Below are 25,010 nucleotides of genomic sequence, written 5' to 3' on the forward strand. Positions count from 1 at the left end.
CCTCATCTGAAATGGGGACAAATTCCTCTGCGATTTGCGCTCTCAAGTATTTCTTGCACTTTTCTGATGGGATAGGGGCTCCAGAATTGTCATTACCCTCTGTCTCACTCAGTGCCACAATGGTGATAGCACGAAGAAGTTCTTTTGCATGTTGCAAACATTGTGACTTAAGAAGCTGTGCTATTGACCTGACAAAGAAATCCTTAACACGAGGTATTTTGTTTTTCAGGCAGTCCCATCGGCAGATCATCTTAATACAGTGTGCTATAACATGGGGGTAGATGTCCAGGTTGATTCCCACGTGAAATGTTAAAGCACTCATTGATGTAGCTCTTCAGATGAGGGGTAAAAGCTTTGACTTAGAGCTCCAAGAATCGCCAGAGAAAAGTCACTCACTGCTTCTTTAGGAACAGATGCACCTGCATGGATTCATTCCTTCAGCCACTGTGTGATAGCATTAACATCATGCTTCTCTGACAGCATCTGCACGACTGGGACACTGGAGCTGGTATGCCTTGTCATAACACCCTGATACAGGAAGATATGGCCAGACATGCCACTCGGCCTCATCAGTTTTTTAACTATTGAGCCAGTTGCATCAACACATAATATTGGGTGAGTTTCTTTAAGCTCTTGTACACATGCATTTGTGTTTGACTCCAATAGTGACAGAAAAACTTGTCAAGTCCAATGTCTTTGATGCTGTCACTGTGAGGTGCACTGTATTTCAACATCTGCAATGATAAAATTGGATTTTTGTCACCTAATGCCAAATCATTTTTCTCTTGCTTTGCCTTGCGCAGGGTGGCCAAATTTGGCAGGTGGCTTGGCTCAGGGTCTCCGAAGTCCATCAGTTTGCCTGTGATGCTCGCCATACATGTGGTTCCATCCTGCCCTCACAAAGTTCCTTGGCTACCTACACACGCAACTGTCCAGATAGAAACCTCTTTGAGCTACCAGTGTGTAGGGAGTCATCACTGTTCTTAACGAAACAGTTCAATATTATTGGACTGTTAATTTCTGGCTCTCCGCCACAATTAATGTTGAGAAGGCCATGACACTCCTTGCAGTATCCTCTGATTTTGATATAATTATTTGAGACCAATGGATAGACCTTGGCTCTTTTAAAAACAAATGTGCAAGGAATTTTGACTGTTTTCCAGATTTGTTCATTTAGTATGATGTGGGTCCAGGTGCCAGGCTTCAAAATTGTATATTGTCTTTTTTGGGTTCGACAGTTCTTATCTTTGTATTCAGCCTTTTCCGTAATAAATTCCATCCACTTGTCAAAAAGAATATGAAGCTGAAATGACCGTTCAGGGCCTGATTCCGAGCTTGCTTCACTGCTAGTTTCAGGATCAGTTTCATTTTGACTGAATCCCAGAGCTGACCAGATATTGTGTCTGTTTGTTTTTACAAAGGTGTACAGAGCCTTTGCAGACATCTTCTTTTCCAACTGGTCACTCAGATCTGTCCACACAGTCGCGCTTGGAGTGGCTATGTTACCATTTTCAAGTATGGCCTCTTTTGATGGGCAGAGAACTGCAACAATTAAATCATTGTCTCCTGCTGGTTGTTTATGCATCTAGTTGAAGGACAAATAAATATAATCAGGATTCATTGCTTGAATAATTAAAATTACACATGCGTGTTCATTATAATTGCTATGCATGGACGGAAAAATGTTGCAAAGGGAAAAATATTTTGACATCAAAATGTATCAAGCATGCTTTCTTTAGAAATTTAGTTTTCTTGGTCTGTGCAAATTACACACGTCTAATAAGAATGTTAGCGAACTAACTATTCAGACTACCTGGGGTGTTTTTAATTCTATACTGTATGAACTCGTTTTGTTTTTACACATTTTACTTACATTGGTCGATGGTCACTTCCCAGAAAAATACACTTTCTGTCACTCACTGTTATTAAATCTTCGGAGATAGTTGTGCATTTGTCGCTTGAAAAAGTTGCACGTCTTTGTTTTTCGTGCCCCTGTTGCAATATTCTTACCGGCCTGCAGAGGTCACTTTGCATGGTAATTAGTTGGATAATACATGTGTAAGAATTGAGGAGTTATGATGTCAAGTGAAAAATTGTTAGAATAAAATACATAACAGGGGGTTAATGAAGATGCATGATTTTAATAATAAAAACATTGCAGTGGCACAAACAAATGGTGAATTAACGATCCATGGAGCAAGGATTTGACATCTCTAGAAAATAAATTAATATTAAATAAATGACAAATTGAATGATTCACTGAGCCCAAACTAAATTTTTTGCGGCACAAACAATCGGTACCATTCTGGGTCCATTTGGAGTTATATGGAGGCTGAGTGACGTCATCGCTATGAATGAAATGTGTAATATCTACAAAACCGTAGCAGCACAAACTAAAATTTTTGCTGCACAAACGAAGCACAAACGAACTGTACCATTTTGGCTCCATTTGGAGGAAAAGGGGGAGCTGGGTGACGTCATCACTTTAAAATAAATGTGTGATATCTACGAAACCGAAGCAGCACAAACGAAAATCTTTGCTGCACAAACCAGCACAAACGAAGCACAAACAGACGGTACCATTTTGGGTCCATTTGGAGGAAAATGGGGGGCTGGGTGACGTCATTGCTATAAAATAAATGTGTAATATCTACGAAATCATAGCAGCACAAACGAAAATTTTTGCAGCACAAACCACCACAAACGAACGGTACCACTTTGGGTTCATTTGGAGCAGATGGGGGGCTGGGTGAACTCTGGATAACATATAAAATAATCTTTCAAAACTAAAAAATCACACCAGCGCAAACGAAAAGGTTTGCTGCACAAACGAAGCACAAACGAACGGTACCATTTTGGGTCCATTTGGAGGAAAATGGGGGGCTGGGTGACGTCATTGCTATAAAATAAATGTGTAATATCTACGAAATCATAGCAGCACAAATGAAAATTTTTGCACCACAAACCACCACAAACGAACGGTACCACTTTGGGTTCATTTGGAGCAGATGGGGGGCTGGGTGAACTCTGGATAACATATAAAATAATCTTTCAAAACTAAAAAATCATACCAGCGCAAACGAAAATGTTTGCTGCACAAACGAAGCACCAACGAACGGTACCATTTTGGGTCCATTTTGAGGAAAATGGGGAGCTGGGTGACATCATCGCTATAAAATAAATGTGCAATATCTACGAAACCGAAGCAGCACAAACTCAATTTTTTGCTGCACAAATCAGCACAAACGAAGCACAAACGAACGTTACCATTTTGGGTCCATTTGGAGGAAAATGGGGGGCTGGGTGACATCATCGCTATAAAATAAATGTGCAATATCTACGAAACCGAAGCAGCACAAACAAAATTTTTTGCTGCACAAATCAGCACAAACGAAGCACAAACGAACGTTGCCATTTTGGGTCCATTTGGAGGAAAATGGGGGGCTGGGTGACATCATCGCTATAAAATAAATGTGCAATATCTACGAAACCGAAGCAGCACAAACAATGCACAAATCAGCACAAGCAAAGCACAAAGGAACGTTACCATTTTGGGTCCATTTGGACGAAAATGGGGGGCTGGGTGACGTCATCGCTATAAAATAAATGTGTAATATCTACGAAACCGAAGCAGCACAAACGAAGGTTTTTGCGGCACAAACGAAGCACAAACGAACGGTACCATTTTGGGTTCATTTTGAGCAGATGGGGTGCTGGGTGAACTCTGGATGACCTATAAAATAATCTTTCATAACTAAAAAATCATAGCAGCACAAACGAACATTTTTGCTGCACAAACCAGCACAAACGAAACAGACTATTTTCCTTAAATTTTGCGTGGGGTGAGGGGCCAGCTTCACGCAGGTGTGAACTGACCCTAAAATAAATGACAGGATCCTGAACCCCTGCAACACCTAAGTATAAACTTTAGTATAAAGAGTATAAATCGATTTAGTAGTGGTTCTTGATAATTGACTTGTTACTAGTCACTACCTCCAACCTCCAAGAACGCATCACATGGCGTTATTTTAAATTGTAATGAAAACGACAGTGTTTTGTATCATAAGAATGAATGAGAATTCCTTTTATTAGTCATTATACATAGTATAACGAGATTGTAGCTGCCCAACAGTGCAAAATAAAACAATAAAGTAATCTTGTAAGGGCAACGTCGCTACTCTCAACGGACGATCTAAATTAAAATAACACGCTTCATCAATACACTTGCTTTTACAACTTAAACTGAATAGAAAGAACACTTACTGAAGAGCCCAGAAAGAAAAATTGGAAACTCTGCTTGACCTGCTCACATTCCAGGATATTGTCGAGGCCGACATATGTTTATGTGTCGGCAGTTTTGCTAGTCAACAGCGACGACCAGGTAATTTAATATAGCAGACGCAGACGTTTTAGTATGTAAATATCAGATAGTCACACTTACATGTTGGGGTTCCTCTTCAATGCATTACTAATATCTTTAACTACTCGTTGTACCAAGACATCCAACTCTGACCGCGACTCCGCCATTTTGGGTCAACAAATGACGTCGCACGCTGCGCCAGTGTTTCCGGGTGAAAAAACAAAGATTAGCTCATGTCTCGTATGCTGCGTTCCCTTGAAATAAAACTGTCCCAATCATACAGGGATGAGAATGGCAAATGTGAAAAAGCACGGAAAAGTAGCGGGGATATGTGTGTGTGTGTGTGTATACTATATATATATATATATATATATATATATATATATATATATATATATATATATATATATATATATATGTACGTGTATACTATATATATATATATATATATATATATATATATATATATATATATATATATATATATATATATATATATATATATATATATATATTTGTATACACACACACAGGACTGTCTCAGAAAATGTTAATATTGTGATAAAGCTCTTTATTTTCTGTAATGCAATTAAAAAAAGTCAAAAATTCTGGATTCATTACAAATCAACTGAAATATTGCAAGCCTTTTATTATTTTAATATTGCTGATTATGGCTTACAGCTTTAGAAAACTCAAATATCCTATCTCAAAATATTAGAATCTTCCCTCAGACCAAGTAAAAAAAAAAAAATTACAACAGCAGAACAAAATCAAACATTTGAAAATGTCCGTTGATGCACTCAGTATTACTGCATCAATGCGGCGTGGCATGGAGGCAATCAGCCTGTGGCATTGCTGAGGTGTTATGGATGCCCAGGATGCTTCAATAACGGCCTTTAGCTCTTTTGCATTGTTGGGTCTGGTGTCTTTCAGCTTCTTCTTCACAATACCCCACAAATTCCCTATGGGGTTCAGGTCAGGGGAATTGGCAGGCCAATCGAGGACAGTAAAGCCATGGTCAATACACCATTTACTGGTGGTTTTGGCACTTTGGGCAGGTGCCAGATCATGCTGGAAAATGAAATAATCATCTCCATAGAGCTTTTCAGCAGACGGAAGCATGTAGTGCTCTAAAATCTGCATTTACTCTGGACTTGATGAAACGCAGTGGACCAACACCACCAGCTGACATGGCTCCCCAAACCATCGCTGACTGTGGGAACTTCACACGAGATTTCAAGCAACTTGGATTTTGCTCCTTTCCAGGCTTTCTCCAGACTCTGGCACCTTGACTTCCAAATGAAATATAAAACTTGCTGTCGTCCGAAAAGAGGACTTTGGACCACTCTGGAACTGTCCAGTGCTTCTTTTCCATAGCCCAAGTCAGACGCTTCTTCCGTTGTCTTGAGTTCAGAAGTGGCTTGACTATGGGAATTAGGCTATTGTAGCCCGTTTCCCACTGTCTGTGAACAGTGGCTTTGATACCTGGACTCCAGCTTCAGTCCACTGTCTTTGAAGATCTCCCAAATTCTGGAAGCAACTCTTTTTCACAATGCTGTTCCTGCCACATTTCCCCCTTCTAACAGCCTTTTTGTGGATGTGCTTTGAAACTGCACTCTGTGAACAGCTTGCTCTTTCAGAAATTTCTTTTTGTGTCTTACCCTCCTGATGGAGGGTGTCAATGATGGTTAGCAGTTAGATCAGCAGTCTTCCCCATACTTGTGATTTAGTTTACTGAACCAAGCTGAGTGTTTTTCAAGGCTCAGGAAACCCTTGCAGGTGTTTCGAGTTAACTAGACGATTCAAGTGATTAGTTAAATACCCTACTAGTATACTTTTTCATGATATTCTAATATTTTGAGATTGGATATTTGAGTTTTTTTTTAAGCTGTATGCTATAATCAGCAATATTAAAATAATAAAAGGCTTGCAATATTTCAGAAGATGAGATTAGTTTTTTAAATATGTGAGGTGTTGAGATTCGGAATGTGGTAGAAGCACATCAGGAAAGTTAATATCAATAAAATAGAAGAAAAAGAAGAATAATGTTAATGGTGTCTAATAACCTGAAGACCTAAGCCTTTACACAATAATAAAGTCGATGGTGTAGAACAGGGGTGCCCAAACATTTTCAGATCGCGAGCTACTTTTGAAATGACCAAGTCACAAAGATCTCTACTCACTAAAAAAAAAATTATATGTGTGTGTGTATATATATATATATATATATATATATATATATATATATATATATCCTCCCATTCCCTATGAAAGTGATACTTTTTACTATGTCCAGCTGCCTTTTTCATACTCTTTCTTAAGTTTAAGAGAAAAAACAGGGTTCTGACAATTGGAGGGAACTCGCAAGCTAACGTGTTAGTGTTGTGTTGTTAGCGCCGTTGTTTGCGCACGCGTCAAGTGCGAAAAAAAAATAAAATAAAATAATGTCACGCGATCGACCAGTCGGGGCCAGGCGATCGACCGGTCGATCGCGATCGACGTATTGGGCACCCCTGGTGTAGAATGACCAATCCCTCACATGTTAAAAGGTGGATGATGAAGTTGGATGTGTAAAATAACATACATCAAGGCCACAGCCTTCACATAATTGATGGTGTACCCACCAAAGTCAGCTGGGTTAGGCTTCATCTTACACGATATTAAATTCGTAAACACGTTCAAGACAATTTATGGACAATTATGTGTATTACACTGCCATCTAGTGACCATGGAAGCACATTTGCGCTTTGCCTAGTCGGACCATGTTTAGTCATTATTTCTCCAGCCTGGTGGTATAAATATAGTGATATACCTTAGTATAGATATACCTTTGAAGCAGTCTTATTTGGAAAGAAAAGGATTGAAGAGACTGATCAATGATTACAAGGTGACCTGTCACCTAATATATCCATCAATCTATTTCTGTGCGTAGTTCGCATGTTCTCTCGGTTACAAATTGTATCGTAAGTTCTTTCACCTACAGGGTATACGTGTACAGTGTAAGTTTTTTTTTCCATTCATAGTACCGTATTTTTTCATACTATACCTACATATTAATATTCTTTTAAGGCTGTAAAACTCCTTAGCACACAATATTTGTTTCGCTAAATTTTGCTAAGCGCTTGAGGGCGAGGTGTACTATGGCTCAAATACGTATACCTATTTTAGCTTTTAAATTATCTGTATGATAAGGTGCTTCGAGTTAAAAGGCACAGAGTCAATTCCGGGGGCTTCTCTGTACTTAATCCAAACATAAAACGCACCACGTTATGGAGCGATTGCATGCCATGACTTTCGGTAAAAAAAAAAAAATTAAAAAAAAGTCACAGGAGCAAATCAGTGAGTTGAGTTGTACTTTATTCTACTATTTAATCATGTCACTTCAATGTTGTACAGAGGCTGAGATCAACCGGAGTCAAATTCCCTGTTTGGCGTGCACAAACTTGGTCAAAAATGCTGATTCTATTGTACTGTCTTGTACTCACATTGTTCATCAATATTAATAGGCAAATCCATCTAAGTCAGGCATGTCAAACTCAATTTGGCTCTGGGGCCGGATCCAGACTTTCTGTTCTCAGATGGGCCGGATCAGTAAAAGAATGTCAACCCCAAATATTTTGCTTTGTTTTTCAGTACTATGGTTTATCATTCAGCCTACATTTGTAGCCTACCCTACATATTATAATCACGGATGACAAGGAATCTTTTCTAAGCACAACACATTTTTTTCACAAACAATGAAAAAAAAAGATTTCATGGTTCACTGGTTTATTTTAACAATGAAGTGAATGCAGTTTTACACCTGAACCAACTCACCACACTTAACAAACTCAAGTGGGAGCTATGAAAAAAGTATTCTCGCCTTGATAGTCGTACTGCTTTGAAATAAATAAAAAAAGAAATACAAAATAAAAGTTATAGCAGTGCATGCTTATACTACATCCGATCAAACTACTAGGCTGGGCCTACTGAAGCTGAGAATATACTGCACAATATTAACTGTGTTTAATATGAAACCAGATTAATCTTATTTTTAATGCTCTGTATTAATGAGTGCAAACAAATTTCGTGCCATCACACTTTTTTTCTCCTTCACTGCACTCCTGCAGTCTACTTGCTGCTGGCTCCTGAAACTTGGGATCTTTTTGCCTTCACAAGTGTATCAATATTGGGTGTCAAATCCTGAGTAGCAGCACATTTAACAATATCATTCAAGTGTTTATTTGTTAACTTTGAGTGCTGCTTTGTTTTATTATTGTTCATTACAGAGAAAACCTGTTCACAAAGATAAGTAGTCCCAAACATGGATAGAACGTTTGCAGCCATGGCTGTTAATTTGGGGTAGCCTGGCACGAGATATTGATAAAATGTATCCAATCCCACGGACCCAAATTTATCCTTCACAGCGGAATCGCACTGCAAATCAATAAGCTCGAGTTGAATATCAGCTGGCATATCAGAAGGCTTCACTGTAAATGGCGAGCGAAAAAAGCCAAATTTGTTCTCAAGTTCACTGAATACCTGAAACCTCTGCTCAAGCTCTCGTAGGAAATCTGTTATGTTGTCTTTATATTTTTTCAAATCATTATCTGGACGGTCCGGTGCCTCCGGATGAACAGCTGTGAGACAAGAGAAATGCGCAGAGTAACTTCTGTGAATAAATAATGCTCAGTCCATTTTTCCTTGAAAACTCTGCACTCCGTGTCCACTTCTCTTTTTTTTGACAGTGTCATTTTGGCAAGGGTGTGTTGACCAATAACTTGTGGTGAATTGTGAAGCAAGATTGACGGTTTGGTCTTAGTACTAACTCGTGTCAATGCCGCTGGATGTGAGCTCTTTTACACATTTACTGCCCTCCCGTGGCCGGAGGGAGCACTTGGTTTGTATTTATTTTAAAAAAACATAACTTTTGATAGAAATGCGCTAGAGACTCGCTTCTTTTTTTGACATACACAGAAATTTATGCCGGGCCGGATTAAATGATCCAATGAGCCGGATCCGGCCCGCGGGCCGTATGTTTGACATGCCTGATCTAAGTCCTCATCTTCTGTTTCCAAATTAAACAGTTCGTCATCAAACATGACAAGTTCCCTCTTGTCATTGTCTTGTCATGTTACTTTTCGGCAATGACCCCGGCTTTCCAGAAAGCTTGAGTTGTGCCTGTAGGCATGTCTCTTTCTCGATGCCATTTTAGACGGTCCTAATGCTGATTGCGTTGCACATGCGATGGTATTTACTTATCAATGGCGGCGGAGGTACGTACTCTTACATTGGGGGGTTAGATCACCAAATGATTCCCGAGCGCGGCACCGCTGCTGCTCACTGCTCCCCTCTCCCACAGGAGATGTATCAAAATCACATGGGGATGGGTTAAATGCAGAGGACAAATTTCACCACACCCAGATGTGTGTGTGTGACGATCATTGGGACTTCAACTTAACTTTTTTAACATGATATATACAGTCCTCTGATTGGTTTTCTGCCCGGAACAATGTAAAACATTCATGTCCTCTGATTGGTTCATCAGATCTAGATATTACACCAGTATATCACGTCTCTGTGTGGCTTCCAGATTTTGAAATTCGGTCCACACAAAAGGCGCATGTTCGTTATTTGAGAAAATTAAAGGTTATGAGTATGTGTGCCTTAAGGTGCAGAAAATACAGACATTTATTCATTGAACTTCTTAATTCTTATCAATGTATATCGGACAACTCACTTTTTTTTTCCTTATCCAATTGGATTTTTTCTTGTATAGTTTTTTTTTTTTTAACCTTTTTAACATTATCTTGTCTTCCTCCAGTGTCACTTCATGGGATACTTCATGCCGAAAGGTGTGCAGGGTTTACCCGTGGGGATGACTTCCTGCCATTCCGTAAATGGGAGTGTATCTTCTTGACGGGCTTTGTAAATGCGCTGAAAAAACGCACCTATGTGTTTTGGTGTGGATCTTGTTTGTGTGTGTGTGTGTGTGTGTGTGTGTGTGTGTGTGTGTGTGTGTGTGTGTGTGTGTGTGTGTGTGTGTGTGTGTGTGTGTGTGTGTGTGTGTTTTTAACAAATGAGAAAGTGTGGAAGCAATAATCTTTTTCTAGACATTTTCTAGAAATATTTGTCACACAGAAATATTTGTTTTTAAAAAGCTAGGCTACTGCAGAAAAGGCATTTTTGAGCACAACATGGTGTAGAAAAGCACTACCCTTGCATTTACCATTCCTACACTATTAAAATGAATAACCAAATAAATTAATGAGGAAGTTAAACATTTTGGAAAAGGTGCATAGTTTCCATTTGATTTCTGAGGAATTCATTTGTCTGCTACAGAAATATGTCTTGTCTGAAATAACTATTTTAAGAGAACAATAAATGTCATCTGCACTTTCAACAGAAAATATATTTAAGAAGATTTAAATAGAATAGAAACATATTTTCAGGGCTTTAACTGTTTATTAGTACATTTTGTTTGGAATAATAAAACAACCCTAGAAAAGAAGAAATTAATCAAAAGTCCAACAATATCAGTCTAGTGAAATAATGTCAGATACATTGTTGTCAATTACTCCTCCAGCAGTGTTTCCTCCGCCTGCGACGTCCCAGGTTTCATGAATGGAGCCATCTGCGTGGGAGTTTCTTTCATAGCGGCTACTGGATGAGGAAACCAGGGCGGAGCTTGTGCTAGCAGAAGTGACACTCTGCATGGTATTTGTCAGGTTTTCCAGAAACATCTGAGGCCTGTAATGCTGAAGAGTGACTTGAAAATGAAATCGGCAAGCAGCTATGAATATCACTTGCAAGAACATGTAAACATTTGTGATACCAGAAATCACACATTTAGACTATAAGAGTCTATAAGAAAAGGCTATATTTCAATGCAAATATAGAGTTTTCCTAATATTTGTAAAAAATAGACTTCAGGATACTTCTGGGTGACAGAAAATGACTGACTACTGCTGACCTGAACGGAAAACAATGACTATGTTGTGCTTGTTGTTACACCAGCAGATATCGCCAATAATGTTTAAATGTACTTAAAGAAATAATTATTCCATCATAAGCTGACTCTTTACTAGTTGCGGAACAAGATTTTTCAATACAAACATTGGAACTGATATTCGGTCCAGTGAATAAGTATCCCAGACTCTCCCCCAAAGTCAACATACATTGATTTCCATTCAAAAAATAGTATAATTGTTCAAGGAAGTGTAAAGTGACCCCAACATTGGCACTTGTATGTACTACTGTATTAAAAATGATGTCAGTGCTACAATTGCCCCCTGAAAAAAATCTCAGAAGAGATGTAACAGTATTTTGGAACAGCAGGGCCATACACTTAATGATGCTCACTTTTTGGGTAAAGTCTGCTTGATTTGACAGATCAGCCTGACTACGCATCATGGAAGAAAGAGATCACAAATTCCCCATTGGAAATCGTTGTAAAGAATATCACTTAAAATGTACAAAAACAGCTATCAATTGGCATCAAATTTCACATGGACAGCTCGACATCTGACATAATAAAAGGATTAGCTCAGGGGTGTCCAAACTTTTTGCAAAGCGGGCCAGATTTGGTTAGATGAACTTGCATAGGGGCTGAGCATTCGCACCGACATTCCTCGAACCATTACCATTGTAAATTAACTTGTAAATGTGTAACTATATCTTTTGCTGTCTGCAGATAGGTTGATATTGCAAATGAGAATCTATTGTCAATTGCACTACCAGAAACGTTAAAGATTAAAATAATAATACATTAAACACAAATGAACAATTTTATGAAAGTTGAATGATTTTTTTATTAGATGTATTAAGTTTGTTTTATTATTGTTATTGTTGTATTAATGAGAAGGGTGATATTCGTGTTTCGACTGCAGTAGACAGGCCAGGTTGCATCATGTCAGATTTTTAATCCAAATGAAATCATTCTCCATTTTATCTTTTTTATTTCAACTTCATACACAACAAATTACTTCATAATAACAAAGTAATAATCCATAGTCTTTTTATTGTTTGCGATCACTGTGAGTGGGCGGCGCGGACGCGTAGTAGTGTGTAGAGTTTGTACGAAGTAGACAGCTCTCACCGGTAGTCTGTGCTTTTTTTTTTTTTTTTTTGCCTTTCCCTGTGCAGCGTCACTTGCAGCGTCTCTGATTTTAGCGTCGCCTTAGTCCTTGGTGTGCGGACGTTTGAATGAGGAATTGTCTGTGTCACTGATTATCTTGCAAACGGACACCTGTGTGCGCGTGAACTGGGAAGGGACGGGGGTGACACGCTCACAACCGATCATGAACGCTGGCTCACGTGTGCGTTCCCATTCGGACTAGTTTCATTTATGTGGCTCTCTCTGGGGTGCACAGGTCCCCGCGACAGTGCCAGCGGGCCACTTATTATTGACTTTATGACACAATGCTTCGGGCCGGTCTAAATTTAGGCCGGACTTTGGACACGCCTTGATTAACTTCTCTGTGGCTGATTTTAGAGAAATGAGCAATCTCTCTGCAGCTGCGCAGCTGAAGTGCCCTGTCACATCTGTCATTTATTGTGTGAAGGTGATGGCCTTCACACATAGGTTATTCTACTCCATTCACTTTATTATTATTGTGTGAAGGCGATGGCCTTCACACATATGTTATTCTACACCATTCTCTATTATTATTATTGTGTGAAGGCGATGGCCTTCACACATATGTTATTCTACACCATTCTCTATTAATATTGTGTGAAGGCGATGGCCTTCACACATATGTTATTCTACACCAGTCTCTATTATTACTGTGTGAAGGCGATGGCCTTCACACATATGTTATTCTACACCATTCTCTATTATTATTATTGTGTGAAAGCGATGGCCTTCACACATATGTTATTCTACACCATTCTCTATTATTGTGTGAAGGTGATGGCTTTCACACATATGTTATTCTACACCATTCTCTATTATTATTATTATTGTGTGAAGGCGATGGCCTTCACACGTATGTTATTCTAAACTATTCTCTATTATTAGTGTGAAGGTGAAGACCTTCACACTATCGTTATTGCTGTCCTTTATTATTATTATTATTAGTGTGAAGGTGAAGACCTTCACACTATTGTTATTGCTGTCCTTTATTAGTGTGAAGGTGAAGACCTTCACACTATTGTTATTGCTGTCCTTTATTAGTGTGAAGGTGAAGACCTTCACACTATTGTTATTGCTGTCCTTTATTATTAGTGTGAAGGTGAAGACCTTCACACTATTGTTATTGCTGTCCTTTATTAGTGTGAAGGTGAAGACCTTCACACTATTGTTATTGCTGTCCTTTATTAGTGTGAAGGTGAAGACCTTCACACTATTGTTATTGCTGTCCTTTATTAGTGTGAAGGTGAAGACCTTCACACTATTGTTATTGCTGTCCTTTATTATTATTATTATTATTATTAGTGTGAAGGTGAAGACGTTCACACTATTGTTATTGCTGTCCTTTATTATTATTAGTGTGAAGGTGAAGACCTTCACACTATTGTTATTGCTGTCCTTTATTATTATTAGTGTGAAGGTGAAGACCTTCACACTATTGTTATTGCTGTCCTTTATTATTATTATTATTATTATTATTGTGTGAAGGCGAAGGCCTTCACACATTGTTATTCTACTTTATTATTATTAGTGTGAAGGTGAAGACCTTCACACTATTGTTATTGCTGTCCTTTATTATTATTATTAGTGTGAAGGTGAAGACCTTCACACTATTGTTATTGCTGTCCTTTATTAGTGTGAAGGTGAAGACCTTCACACTATTGTTATTGCTGTCCTTTATTATTATTAGTGTGAAGGTGAAGACCTTCACACTATTGTTATTGCTGTCCTTTATTATTATTAGTGTGAAGGTGAAGACCTTCACACTATTGTTATTGCTGTCCTTTATTATTATTAGTGTGAAGGTGAAGACCTTCACACTATTGTTATTGCTGTCCTTTATTAGTGTGAAGGTGAAGACCTTCACACTATTGTTATTGCTGTCCTTTATTAGTGTGAAGGTGAAGACCTTCACACTATTGTTATTGCTGTCCTTTATTATTATTAGTGTGAAGGTGAAGACCTTCACACTATTGTTATTGCTGTCCTTTATTATTATTATTATTATTATTATTATTATTATTAATAGTGTGAAGGTGAAGACCTTCACACTATTGTTATTGCTGTCCTTTATTGTGTGAAGGCGAAGGCCTTCACACATTGTTATTCTACTTTATTATTATTATTATTATTATTGTGTGAAGGCGAAGGCCTTCACACATTGTTATTCTACTTTATTATTATTATTATTATTATTATTATTATTATTATTCAACTTATTCCTCCCACTTTTTTGACACCTAACTAGTCCTACATGCTTCAACCGATTCACCCCATTCAAACTTTCACACATTCCAAAAATTCATGGCATGCTTGCTACCATTTTTTTTGTTCATAACATTTACCGTTTTTGTGTAATTAGCAAATTTGTGACTTTTAAATCCCCATTCAATCTTAATGGCGATTTCAACACGAGCCATTTCCCTGCGTGGGTTCGAATTTTACACATGACACATTGGGCGTCTCACCATTACACAAACTCACACGACACTGGCTGCAATTTTTTTCGTAATAAACATTTATGGTCTTTGCATAATTAGTACATTTGTGTTATAAATTACGCATTTATTCTTAATGGCGCATTCAACATGAACATTCATGACATTAAGCAAATTACACCGCTCCAGAAAAGCAAATAAATTAGCTCAAGTGGTAACACGGGCGCTTGTTAACTTGAGCCGCTTCCCCGCGTGAGTTCGATTCCAACTGTGGGTACTGCTTTTTTTCCTTTTTATTCACTGCTTAATATTTTTAACGCTTATGATTTGTAACTTGTCATTCACCATTTATTTTAATAATAATTTATTTTCCTTTTTATTCTTCCCGCTTATCATTTTTAATGCTTATCATTTGTAACTCTCGTCATTTTCCCATTTATTGAATAATAATTTGATTTCCTTTATATTCTTCCCGCTTATCATTTATATCGTTTATCATTTGTAACTTTTGTCATTTTCCCATTTATTTTATAATAATTTAATTTCCTTTTTATTCTTCCCGCTTATCATTATTCCCCCTTTTCATTTGTAACTCTCGTCATTTTCCCATTTATTTTATTCATAATTTATCATTTATTTCCCTTTTTATTTTTCCCACTCATCATTTTTCCTATTTATTTTATTTATCATCATTTATCATTATTTATTTCCCTTTTTATTTTTCCCACTTATTTTTCCCATTTATTTCATTCATCATCATTTCTCATCATTTATTTCCCTTTTTATTTTTCCTGCTTATCATTTTAACACATCATTTTAACCATTTACTTTATTCATCATCATTTATATTCATTAATTGCCCTTTTTCATTTTTCCTCTTTCATTTCTAAAAAAGTAGAGTAACAATAGTGCGAAGGTCTTCGCCTTCACACGCAATTTCTCCAGGAATTGCAATTCTAGTTGTGTGAAGGCGAAGCCTTCACACATTGTTATTCTACTTTATTATTATTATTATTCAACTTATTCCTCCCACTTTTTTGGCACCTAACTAGTCCTACATGCTTCGACCGATTCACCCCGTTCAAACTTTCACACATTCCAAAAATTCATGGCATGCTTGCTACCATTTTTTTTGTTGATAACATTTACCGTTTTTGTGTAATTAGCAAATTTGTGACTTTTAAATCCCCATTCATTCTTAATGGCGATTTCAACACGAGCCACTTTCCCGCGTGGGTTCGAATTTTACAGTGGGCGGAATTTATTTTCGAAAAAAGTAGAATAACAATAGTGTGAAGGTCTTCGCCTTCACGCGCAATTTCTCCAGGAATTGCAGATTGCTAGTTATTATTATTATTATTCAACTTATTCCTCCCACTTTTTTGACACCTAACTAGTCCTACATGCTTCAACCGATTCACCCCATTCAAACTTTCACACATTCCAAAAATTCATGGCATGCTTGCTACCATTTTTTTTGTTCATAACATTTACCGTTTTTGTGTAATTAGCAAATTTGTGACTTTTAAATCCCCATTCATTCTTAATGACGATTTCAACACGAGCCATTTCCCTGCGTGGGTTCGAATTTTACACATGACACATTGGGCGTCTCACCATTACACAAACTCACACGACACTGGCTGCAATTTTTTTCGTAATAAACATTTATGGTCTTTGCATAATTAGTACATTTGTGCTATAAATTACGCATTTATTCTTAATGGCGCATTCAACATGAACATTCATGACATTAAGCAAATTACACCACTTCAGAAAAGCAAATAAATTAGCTCAGGTGGTAACACGGGCGCTTGTTAACTCGAGCCGCTTCCCCGCGTGAGTTCGATTCCAACTGTGGGTACTGTTTTTTTTCCTTTTTATTCACTGCTTAATATTTTTAACGCTTATGATTTGTAACTTGTCATTCACCATTTATTTTAATAATAATTTATTTTCCTTTTTATTCTTCCCGCTTATCATTTTTAATGCTTATCATTTGTAACTCTCGTCATTTTCCCATTTATTGAATAATAATTTGATTTCCTTTATATTCTTCCCGCTTATCATTTATATCGTTTATCATTTGTAACTTTTGTCATTTTCCCATTTATTTTATAATAATTTAATTTCCTTTTTATTCTTCCCGCTTATCATTATTCCCCCTTTTCATTTGTAACTCTCATCATTTTCCCATTTATTTTATTCATAATTTATCATTTATTTCCCTTTTTATTTTTCCCACTCATCATTTTTCCTATTTATTTTATTTATCATCATTTATCATTATTTATTTCCCTTTTTATTTTTCCCACTTATTTTTCCCATTTATTTCATTCATCATCATTTATCATCATTTATTTCCCTTTTTATTTTTCCTGCTTATCATTTTAACACATCATTTTAACCATTTACTTTATTCATCATCATTTATATTCATTAATTGCCCTTTTTCATTTTTCCTGTCTTTCATTTCTAAAAAAGTAGAATAACAATAGTGCGAAGGTCTTCGCCTTCACACGCAATTTCTCCAGGAATTGCAATTCTAGTTATTATTATTATTAAACAACTTATTCCGCCCGCTTTTTTGACACCTAACTAGTCCTACATGCTTCAACCGATTCACCCCATTCAAACTTTCACACATTCCAAAAATTCATGGCATGCTTGCTACCATTTTTTTTTTTCATAACATTAACCGTTTTTGTGTAATTAGCAAATTTGTGACTTTTAAATCCCCATTCATTCTTAATGGCGATTTCAACACGAGCCACTTTCCCGCGTGGGTTCGAATTTTACACGTGTCACATCTGGCGTCTCACCATTACACAAACTCACACGACACTGGCTGCAGTTTTTTTCGTCATAAACATTTGTTGTTTTTGCATAATTAGTACATTTATGGTGTAAAATTACGCATTCATTCTTAATGGCGCATTCAACATGAACATTCATGACATTAAGCAAATTACACCACTCCTAAAAAGCAAACCAATTAGCTCACTTGGTAATGCGGCCGCTTATTAACTCGAGCCACTTCCCCGCGTGAGTTCGATTCCAACTGCGGGTACTGGTTTTTTTCCTTTTTATTCACTGCTTAATATTTTTCACGCTTATGATTTGTAACTTGTCTTTTTACCATTTATTTTAATAATTATTTATTTTCCTTTTTATTCTTCCCGCTTATCATTTGTAACTCTCGTCATTTTCCCATTTATTGTATAATAATTTGATTTCCTTTATATTCTTCCCGCTTATCATTTTTATCGTTTATCATTTGTAACTTTTGTCATTTTCCCATTTATTTTATAATTTAATTTCCTTTTTATTCTTCCCGCTTATCATTGTTCCCGCTTTTCATTTGTAACTCTCGTCATTTTCCCATTTATTTTATACATAATTTATCATTTATTTCCCTTTTTATTTTTCCCACTCATCATTTTTCCTATTTATTTTATTTATCATCATTTATCATTATTTATTTCCCTTTTTATTTTTACCACTTATTTTTCCCATTTATTTCATTCATTATCATTTATCATCATTTATTTCCCTTTTTATTTTTCCTGCTTATCATTTTAACACATCATTTTACCCATTTACTTTATTCATCATCATTTATATTCATTAATTGCCCTTTTTCATTTTTCCTATCTTTCATTTCGAAAAAAGTAGAATAACAATAGTGCGAAGGTCTTCGCCTTCACACGCAATTTCTCCAGGAATTGCAATTCTAGTTATTATTATTATTATTATTCTACTTATTCCGCTCACTTTTTTGACGCTTAACTCCTTCCACATACTTCAACCGATTCACTCCGTTCCACTTTTCACTTATTCCAAATATTCATGACACGGCTGCTTACATTTTTTTTGTTCGAAAAATTTTCCGTTTTCACAAAATTCACGATTTTGTGGCATTTTTTTCCCCATTCATTCTTAATGGCAGATTCAACATTTCACATTTTTGTTGTTCCAGTTTGAAATTCACTTATTTCAACACATTCAAATCACATTGGGGACATTCCCAAACTTGCCAAATTCAAAAATTTCACGTTTTCACTTTTAAAATTTGCACAAAATTTTGCAAAATTTCACAAAATTTAGTTTTTCACTTCTAGTTTCTACATTTTTCCACCGATTCAACTCGTTCCAACTTTCAACTGTTCATCTTTTGCCTACCTATTCCACACCTTCCCACTTACCAAAATTTCCAAATTTTCAATTTTGAAATTCACACCAAATTTTCCAAAAATTTAGTTTTTCCCTTCTAATTTCTACATTTTTCAACCGATTCAACCCATTCCAACTTTATTCACTTTGTTCACCTTATGCTTACCATATTCACCCCCTTCACCCCCACTTCCACAATTCAACCCTTGACCCCCACTTCCAGAGTGGCGGCCATCTTGGATTGACCCTGAAGTGCCCCAATGAACTCGGAATGAACCGGAAGTGCCCCAAATCAAACCGGAATTGACCCCAAATGAACCGGAAGTGACCTCAGGTAAACCGGAAGTGACCCCAAATCAAACCGGAAGTGACCCCAAATCAAACCGGAAGTGACCTTTTTAAACCGGAAGTGACCCCAAACAAACCGGAAGTGACCTCAGCTAGACCGGAAGTGCCTCTTATCAAACCGGAAGTGACCCAAATCGACCGGAAGTGACCCAAATCAAACCGGAAGTGACCCCAAATGAACCGGAAGTGACCTCAGGTAAACCGGAAGTGACCCCAAATCAAACCGGAAGTGACCTTTTTAAACCGGAAGTGACCTTTTTAAACCGGAAGTGACCCCAAATAAACCGGAAGTGACCTCAGCTAGACCGGAAGTGCCTCTAATCAAACCGGAAGTGACCCAAATAGACCGGAAGTGACCCAAATCAAACCGGAAGTGACCCCAAATGAACCGGAATTGACCTAAGGTAAACCGGAAGTGACCCCAAATCAATCCGGAAGTGACCTTTTTAAACCGGAAGTGACCTTTTTAAACCCGAAGTTACCTCAGCTAGACCGGAAGTGCCTCTAATCAACCCGGAAGTGACCCAAATAGACCGGAAGTGACCTTATTTCAACATTAACTGCCCTAAATAGCTACATTAGACGCTAACTTTTGCATTTATTGTCCGATTGAACCCGTTTCAACATTTTGACCCCAAAAGTGAACCTCCTGAAGCCGTTTTTTTTCGTTTTGTTCCAAATTTCAAAAAATTTTGGCGCAATTGCTTTTTCTTTTAATTCCCACTCATTCTCTATGGGGATTCAAGATTTGCTCTAACTTCTACAATATTTAACCGTTTAAACCCGTTCCAACTTTCAACTGTTCATCTTTTGCCTACCTATTCCACAACCTCCCACTTACCAAAAATTCCAAACTTTCAAATTTGAAATTCAACCAAATTCTCCAAAATTTAGTATTACACTTCTATTTTCCACATTTCTCAAGGTAATTCAACTCATTTCAACATCATTCGGCATCATTCCCCAAGAAGTGATTCAAAGTATTCGCCTTCACACGCAATTTCTCCAGAAATTGCATTTTCTAGTTATTATTATTCTACTTATTCCGCTCACTTTTTTGACGCTTAACTACTTCCACATACTTCAACCGATTCATTCCGTTCCACTTTTCACTTATTCCAAATATTCATGACACGGCTGCTTACATTTTTTTTGTTCGAAAAATTTTCCGTTTTCACAAAATTCACAATTTTGTGGCATTTTTTTCCCCATTCATTCTTAATGGCAGATTCAACATTTCACGTTTTTGTTGTTCCAGTTTGAAATTCACTTATTTCAACACATTCAAATCACATTGGGGACATTCCCAAACTTGCCAAATTAAAAAATTTCACGTTTTCACTTTTAAAATTTGCACAAAATTTTGCAAAATTTCACAAAATTTAGTTTTTCACTACTAGTTTCTACATTTTTCCACCGATTCAACTCGTTCCAACTTTCAACTGTTCATCTTTTGCCTACCTATTCCACACCTTCCCACTTACCAAAATTTCCAAATTTTCAATTTTGAAATTCACACCAAATTTTCCCAAAATTTAGTTTTTCCCTTCTAATTTCTACATTTTTCAACCGATTCAACCCATTCCAACTTTATTCACTTTGTTCACCTTATGCTTACCATATTCACCCCCTTCACCCCCACTTCCACAATTCAACCCTTGACCCCCACTTCCAGAGTGGCGGCCATCTTGGATTGACCCTGAAGTGCCCCAATGAACCCGGAATGAACTGGAAGTGCCCCAAATCAAACCGGAATTGACCCCAAATGAACCGGAAGTGACCTCAGGTAAACCGGAAGTGACCCCAAATCAAACCGGGAGTGACCCCAAATCAAACCGGAAGTGACCTTTTTAAACCGGAAGTGACCCCAAATAAACCGGAAGTGACCTCAGCTAGACCGGAAGTGCCTCTATTCAAACCGGAAGTGACTCAAATAGACCGGAAGTGACCCAAATCAAACCGGAAGTGACCCCAAATGAACCGGAAGTGACCCCAGGTAAACCGGAAGTGACCCCAAATCAAACCGGAAGTGACCTTTTTAAACCGGAAGTGACCTTTTAAACCGGAAGTGACCCCAAATAAACCGGAAGTGACCTCAGCTAGACCGGAAGTGCCTCTAATCAAACCGGAAGTGACCCAAATAGACCGGAAGTGACCCAAATCAAACCGGAAGTGACCCCAAATGAACCGGAAGTGACCTCAGGTAAACCGGAAGTGACCCCAAATCAAACCGGAAGTGACCTTTTTAAACCGGAAGTGACCTTTTTTAACCGGAAGTGACCCCAAATAAACCGGAAGTGACCTCAGCTAGACCGGAAGTGCCTCTATTCAAACTGGAAGTGACTCAAATAGACCGGAAGTGACCCAAATCAAACCGGAAGTGACCCCAAATGAACCGGAAGTGACCTCAGGTAAACCGGAAGTGACCCCAAATCAAACCGGAAGTCATCTTTTTAAACCGGAAGTGACCTATTTAAACCGGAAGTGACCCCAAATAAACCGGAAGTGACCTCAGCTCGACCGGAAGTGCCTCTAATCAAACCGGAAGTGACCTAAATAGACCGGAAGTGACCCAAATCAAACCGAAAGTGACCATATTTCAACGTTAAGTGCCCTAAATACCTACATTTAAGCTAACTTTTGCAAATGTTGCCCGATTAAACCCGTTTCAACATTTTAACCCCAAAAGTCAACCTCCTGAAGCCGTTTTTTTTCCATTTGTTCCAAATTTCAAAAAATTTTGCCGCAATTTTTTTCCTTTTAATTCCCATTCATTCTCTATTAGGATTCAAGATTTGCTCTAACTTCTACATTTTTTAACCGATTCAACTCGTTCCAACTTTCAACTGTTCATCTTTCTTCCCACTTACCAAAAATTCTCTACAATTTTGTTTTTCTACTCTAATTTCTACATTTTTCAACTTATTCAACCCATTCCACCTTTCAACTGTTCATCATTTTTCTACCTATTCCACAACTTCCCACTTACCCAAAATTCCAAATTTTCAATTTTGAAATTCACACCCAATTTTCCCAAATTTCCTTTTTCCCTTGTAATTTCTACATTTTTCAACCGATTCAACTCTTTTCAACATCATTCTGCAGCATTCCCCGAGTATTTATTCAACCTCTTCACCTTCACACGCAATTTCTTCAGGAATTGCAAATTCTAGTTATTATTATTATTCTACTTATTCCGCTCACTTTTTTGACGCTTAACTCCTTCCACATACTTCAACCGATTCACTCCGTTCCACTTTTCACTTATTCCAAATATTCATGACACGGCTGCTTACATTTGTTTTGTTCGAAAAATTTTCCGTTTTCACAAAATTCACGATTTTGTGGCATTTTTTTCCCCATTCATTCTTAATGGCAGATTCAACATTTCACATTTTTGTTGTTCCAGTTTGAAATTCACTTATTTCAACACATTCAAATCACATTGGGGACATTCCCAAACTTGCCAAATTCAAAAATTTCACGTTTTCACTTTTAAAATTTGCACACAATTTTGCAAAATTTCACAAAATTTTGTTTTTCACTTCTAGTTTCTACATTTTTCCACCGATTCAACTCGTTCCAACTTTCAACTGTTCATCTTTTGCCTACCTATTCCACACCTTCCCACTTAGCAAAATTTCCAAATTTTCAATTTTGAAATTCACACCAAATTTTCCAAAAATTTAGTTTTTCCCTTCTAATTTCTACATTTTTCAACCGATTCAACCCATTCCAACTTTATTCACTTTGTTCACCTTATGCTTACCATATTCACCCCCTTCACCCCCACTTCCACAATTCAACCCTTGACCCCCACTTCCAGAGTGGCGGCCATCTTGGATTGACCCTGAAGTGCCCCAATGAACCCGGAATGAACTGGAAGTACCCCATATAGAACCGGAATTGACCCCAAATGAACCGGAAGTGACCTCAGGTGAACCGGAAGTGACCCCAAATCAAACCGGAAGTGACCCCAAATCAAACCGGAAGTGACCTTTTTAAACCGGAAGTGACCTTTTTAAACCGGAAGTGACCCCAAATAAACTGGAAGTGACCTCAGCTAGATCGGAAGTGCCTCTAATCAAACCGGAAGTGACCCTAATAGACCGGAAGTGACCCAAATCAAACCGGAAAAGACCCCAAATGAACCGGAAGTGACCTCAGGTAAACCGGAAGTGACCCCAAATCAAACCGGAAGTGAGCTTTTTAAACCGGAAGTGACCTATTTAAACCGGAAGTGACCCCAAATAAACCGGAAGTGACCTCAGCTAGACCGGAAGTGCCTCTTATCAAACCGGAAGTGACCCAAATAGACCGGAAGTGACCTAAATCAAACCAGAAGTGACCCCAAATGAACCGGAAGTGACCTCAGGTAAACCGGAAGTGACCCCAAATCAAACCGGAAGTGACCTTTTTAAACCGGAAGTGACCTTTTTAAACCGGAAGTGACCCCAAATAAACCGGAAGTGACCTCAGCTAGACCGGAAGTGCCTCTATTCAAACAGAAAGTGACCCAAATAGACCGGAAGTGACCCAAATCAAACCGGAAGTGACCATATTTCAACATTAAGTGCCCTTAATACATACATTTGCACTACCTTTTGCAAATTTTGCCCGATTAAACCAGTTTCAACATTTTAACCCCAAAATTGAACTTCCTGAAGCCGTTTTTTTCCTTTTGTTCCAAATTTCAAAAAATTTTGGTGCATTTTTTTTCTTTTAATTCCCATTCATTCTCTATTAGGATTCAAGATTTGCTCTAACTTCTACATTTTTTAACCGATTCAACTCGTTCCAACTTTCAACTGTTCATCTTTTGCCTTCCTATTCCACAACTTCCCACTTACCAAAAATTCTCTACAATTTTGTTTTTCTACTCTATTTTCTACATTTTTCAACTTATTCAACCCATTCCACCTTTCAACTGTTATTCATTTTCCTACCTATTCCACAACTTCCCACTTACCCAAAATTCCAAATTTTCACTTTTTAAATTCACACCCAATTTACCCAAATTTGCTTTTTCCCTTCTAATTTCTACATTTTTCAACCGATTCAACTCTTTTCAACATCATTCTGCAGCATTCCCCAAGTATTTATTCAACCTCTTCACCTTCACACGCAATTTCTTCAGGAATTGCAAATTCTAGTTATTATTATTATTCTACTTATTCCGCTCACTTTTTTGTCCGTTAACTACTTCCACATACTTCAACCGATTCACTCCGTTCCACTTTTCACTTATTCCAAATATTCATGACACGGGTGCTTACATTTTTTTCGTTCAAAAAATTTTCCGTTTTCACAAAATTCACGATTTTGTGGCATTTTTTTCCCATTCATTCTTAATGGCAGATTCAACATTTCACGTTTTTGTTGTTCCAGTTTGAAATTCACTTATTTCAACACATTCAAATCACATTGGGGACATTCCCAAACTTGCCAAATTCAAAAATTTCACGTTTTCACTTTTAAAATTTGCACAAAATTTTGCAAAATTTCACAAAATTTAGTTTTTCACTTCTAATTTTTACATTTTTCCACCGATTCAACTCGTTCCAACTTTCAACTGTTC

At 37.4% G+C, this 25,010-nt stretch overlaps 2 protein-coding genes across 8 annotated transcripts in view; both read right to left on the bottom strand.

Moving 5' to 3' along the window:
- The window catches only part of ptar1 (protein prenyltransferase alpha subunit repeat containing 1), a 94,524-nt gene extending 89,924 nt beyond the window's left edge, over positions 1-4,600 (bottom strand). The window contains exon 1 of one of the 4 annotated variants that reach the window (XM_088375161.1): positions 4,442-4,600. In XM_088375161.1, coding sequence (XP_088231287.1) covers positions 4,442-4,527 — 86 coding nt within the window. In that variant the 5' untranslated portion in view covers positions 4,528-4,600. The remainder of the gene's footprint in view (positions 1-4,441) is intronic. The other 3 variants (XM_088375159.1, XM_088375158.1, XM_088375162.1) reach the window with 3 other exon arrangements.
- A 6,184-nt stretch (positions 4,601-10,784) lies between these two features.
- The window catches only part of pias2 (protein inhibitor of activated STAT, 2), a 136,340-nt gene continuing 122,114 nt past the window's right edge, over positions 10,785-25,010 (bottom strand). Inside the window, exon 14 of one of the 4 annotated variants that reach the window (XM_088375766.1) lies at positions 10,785-11,097. In XM_088375766.1, coding sequence (XP_088231892.1) covers positions 10,876-11,097 — 222 coding nt within the window. In that variant the 3' untranslated portion in view covers positions 10,785-10,875. Of the gene's footprint in view, positions 11,109-25,010 lie in introns of all 4 variants that reach the window. The other 3 variants (XM_088375767.1, XM_088375768.1, XM_088375769.1) reach the window with 3 other exon arrangements.

The sequence above is a fragment of the Syngnathus floridae genome, chromosome 5 (assembly GCF_059516105.1).
Source record: "Syngnathus floridae isolate MCC-2025c chromosome 5, RoL_Sflo_1.0, whole genome shotgun sequence".
Classification (NCBI taxonomy): Eukaryota; Metazoa; Chordata; class Actinopteri; order Syngnathiformes; family Syngnathidae; genus Syngnathus; species Syngnathus floridae.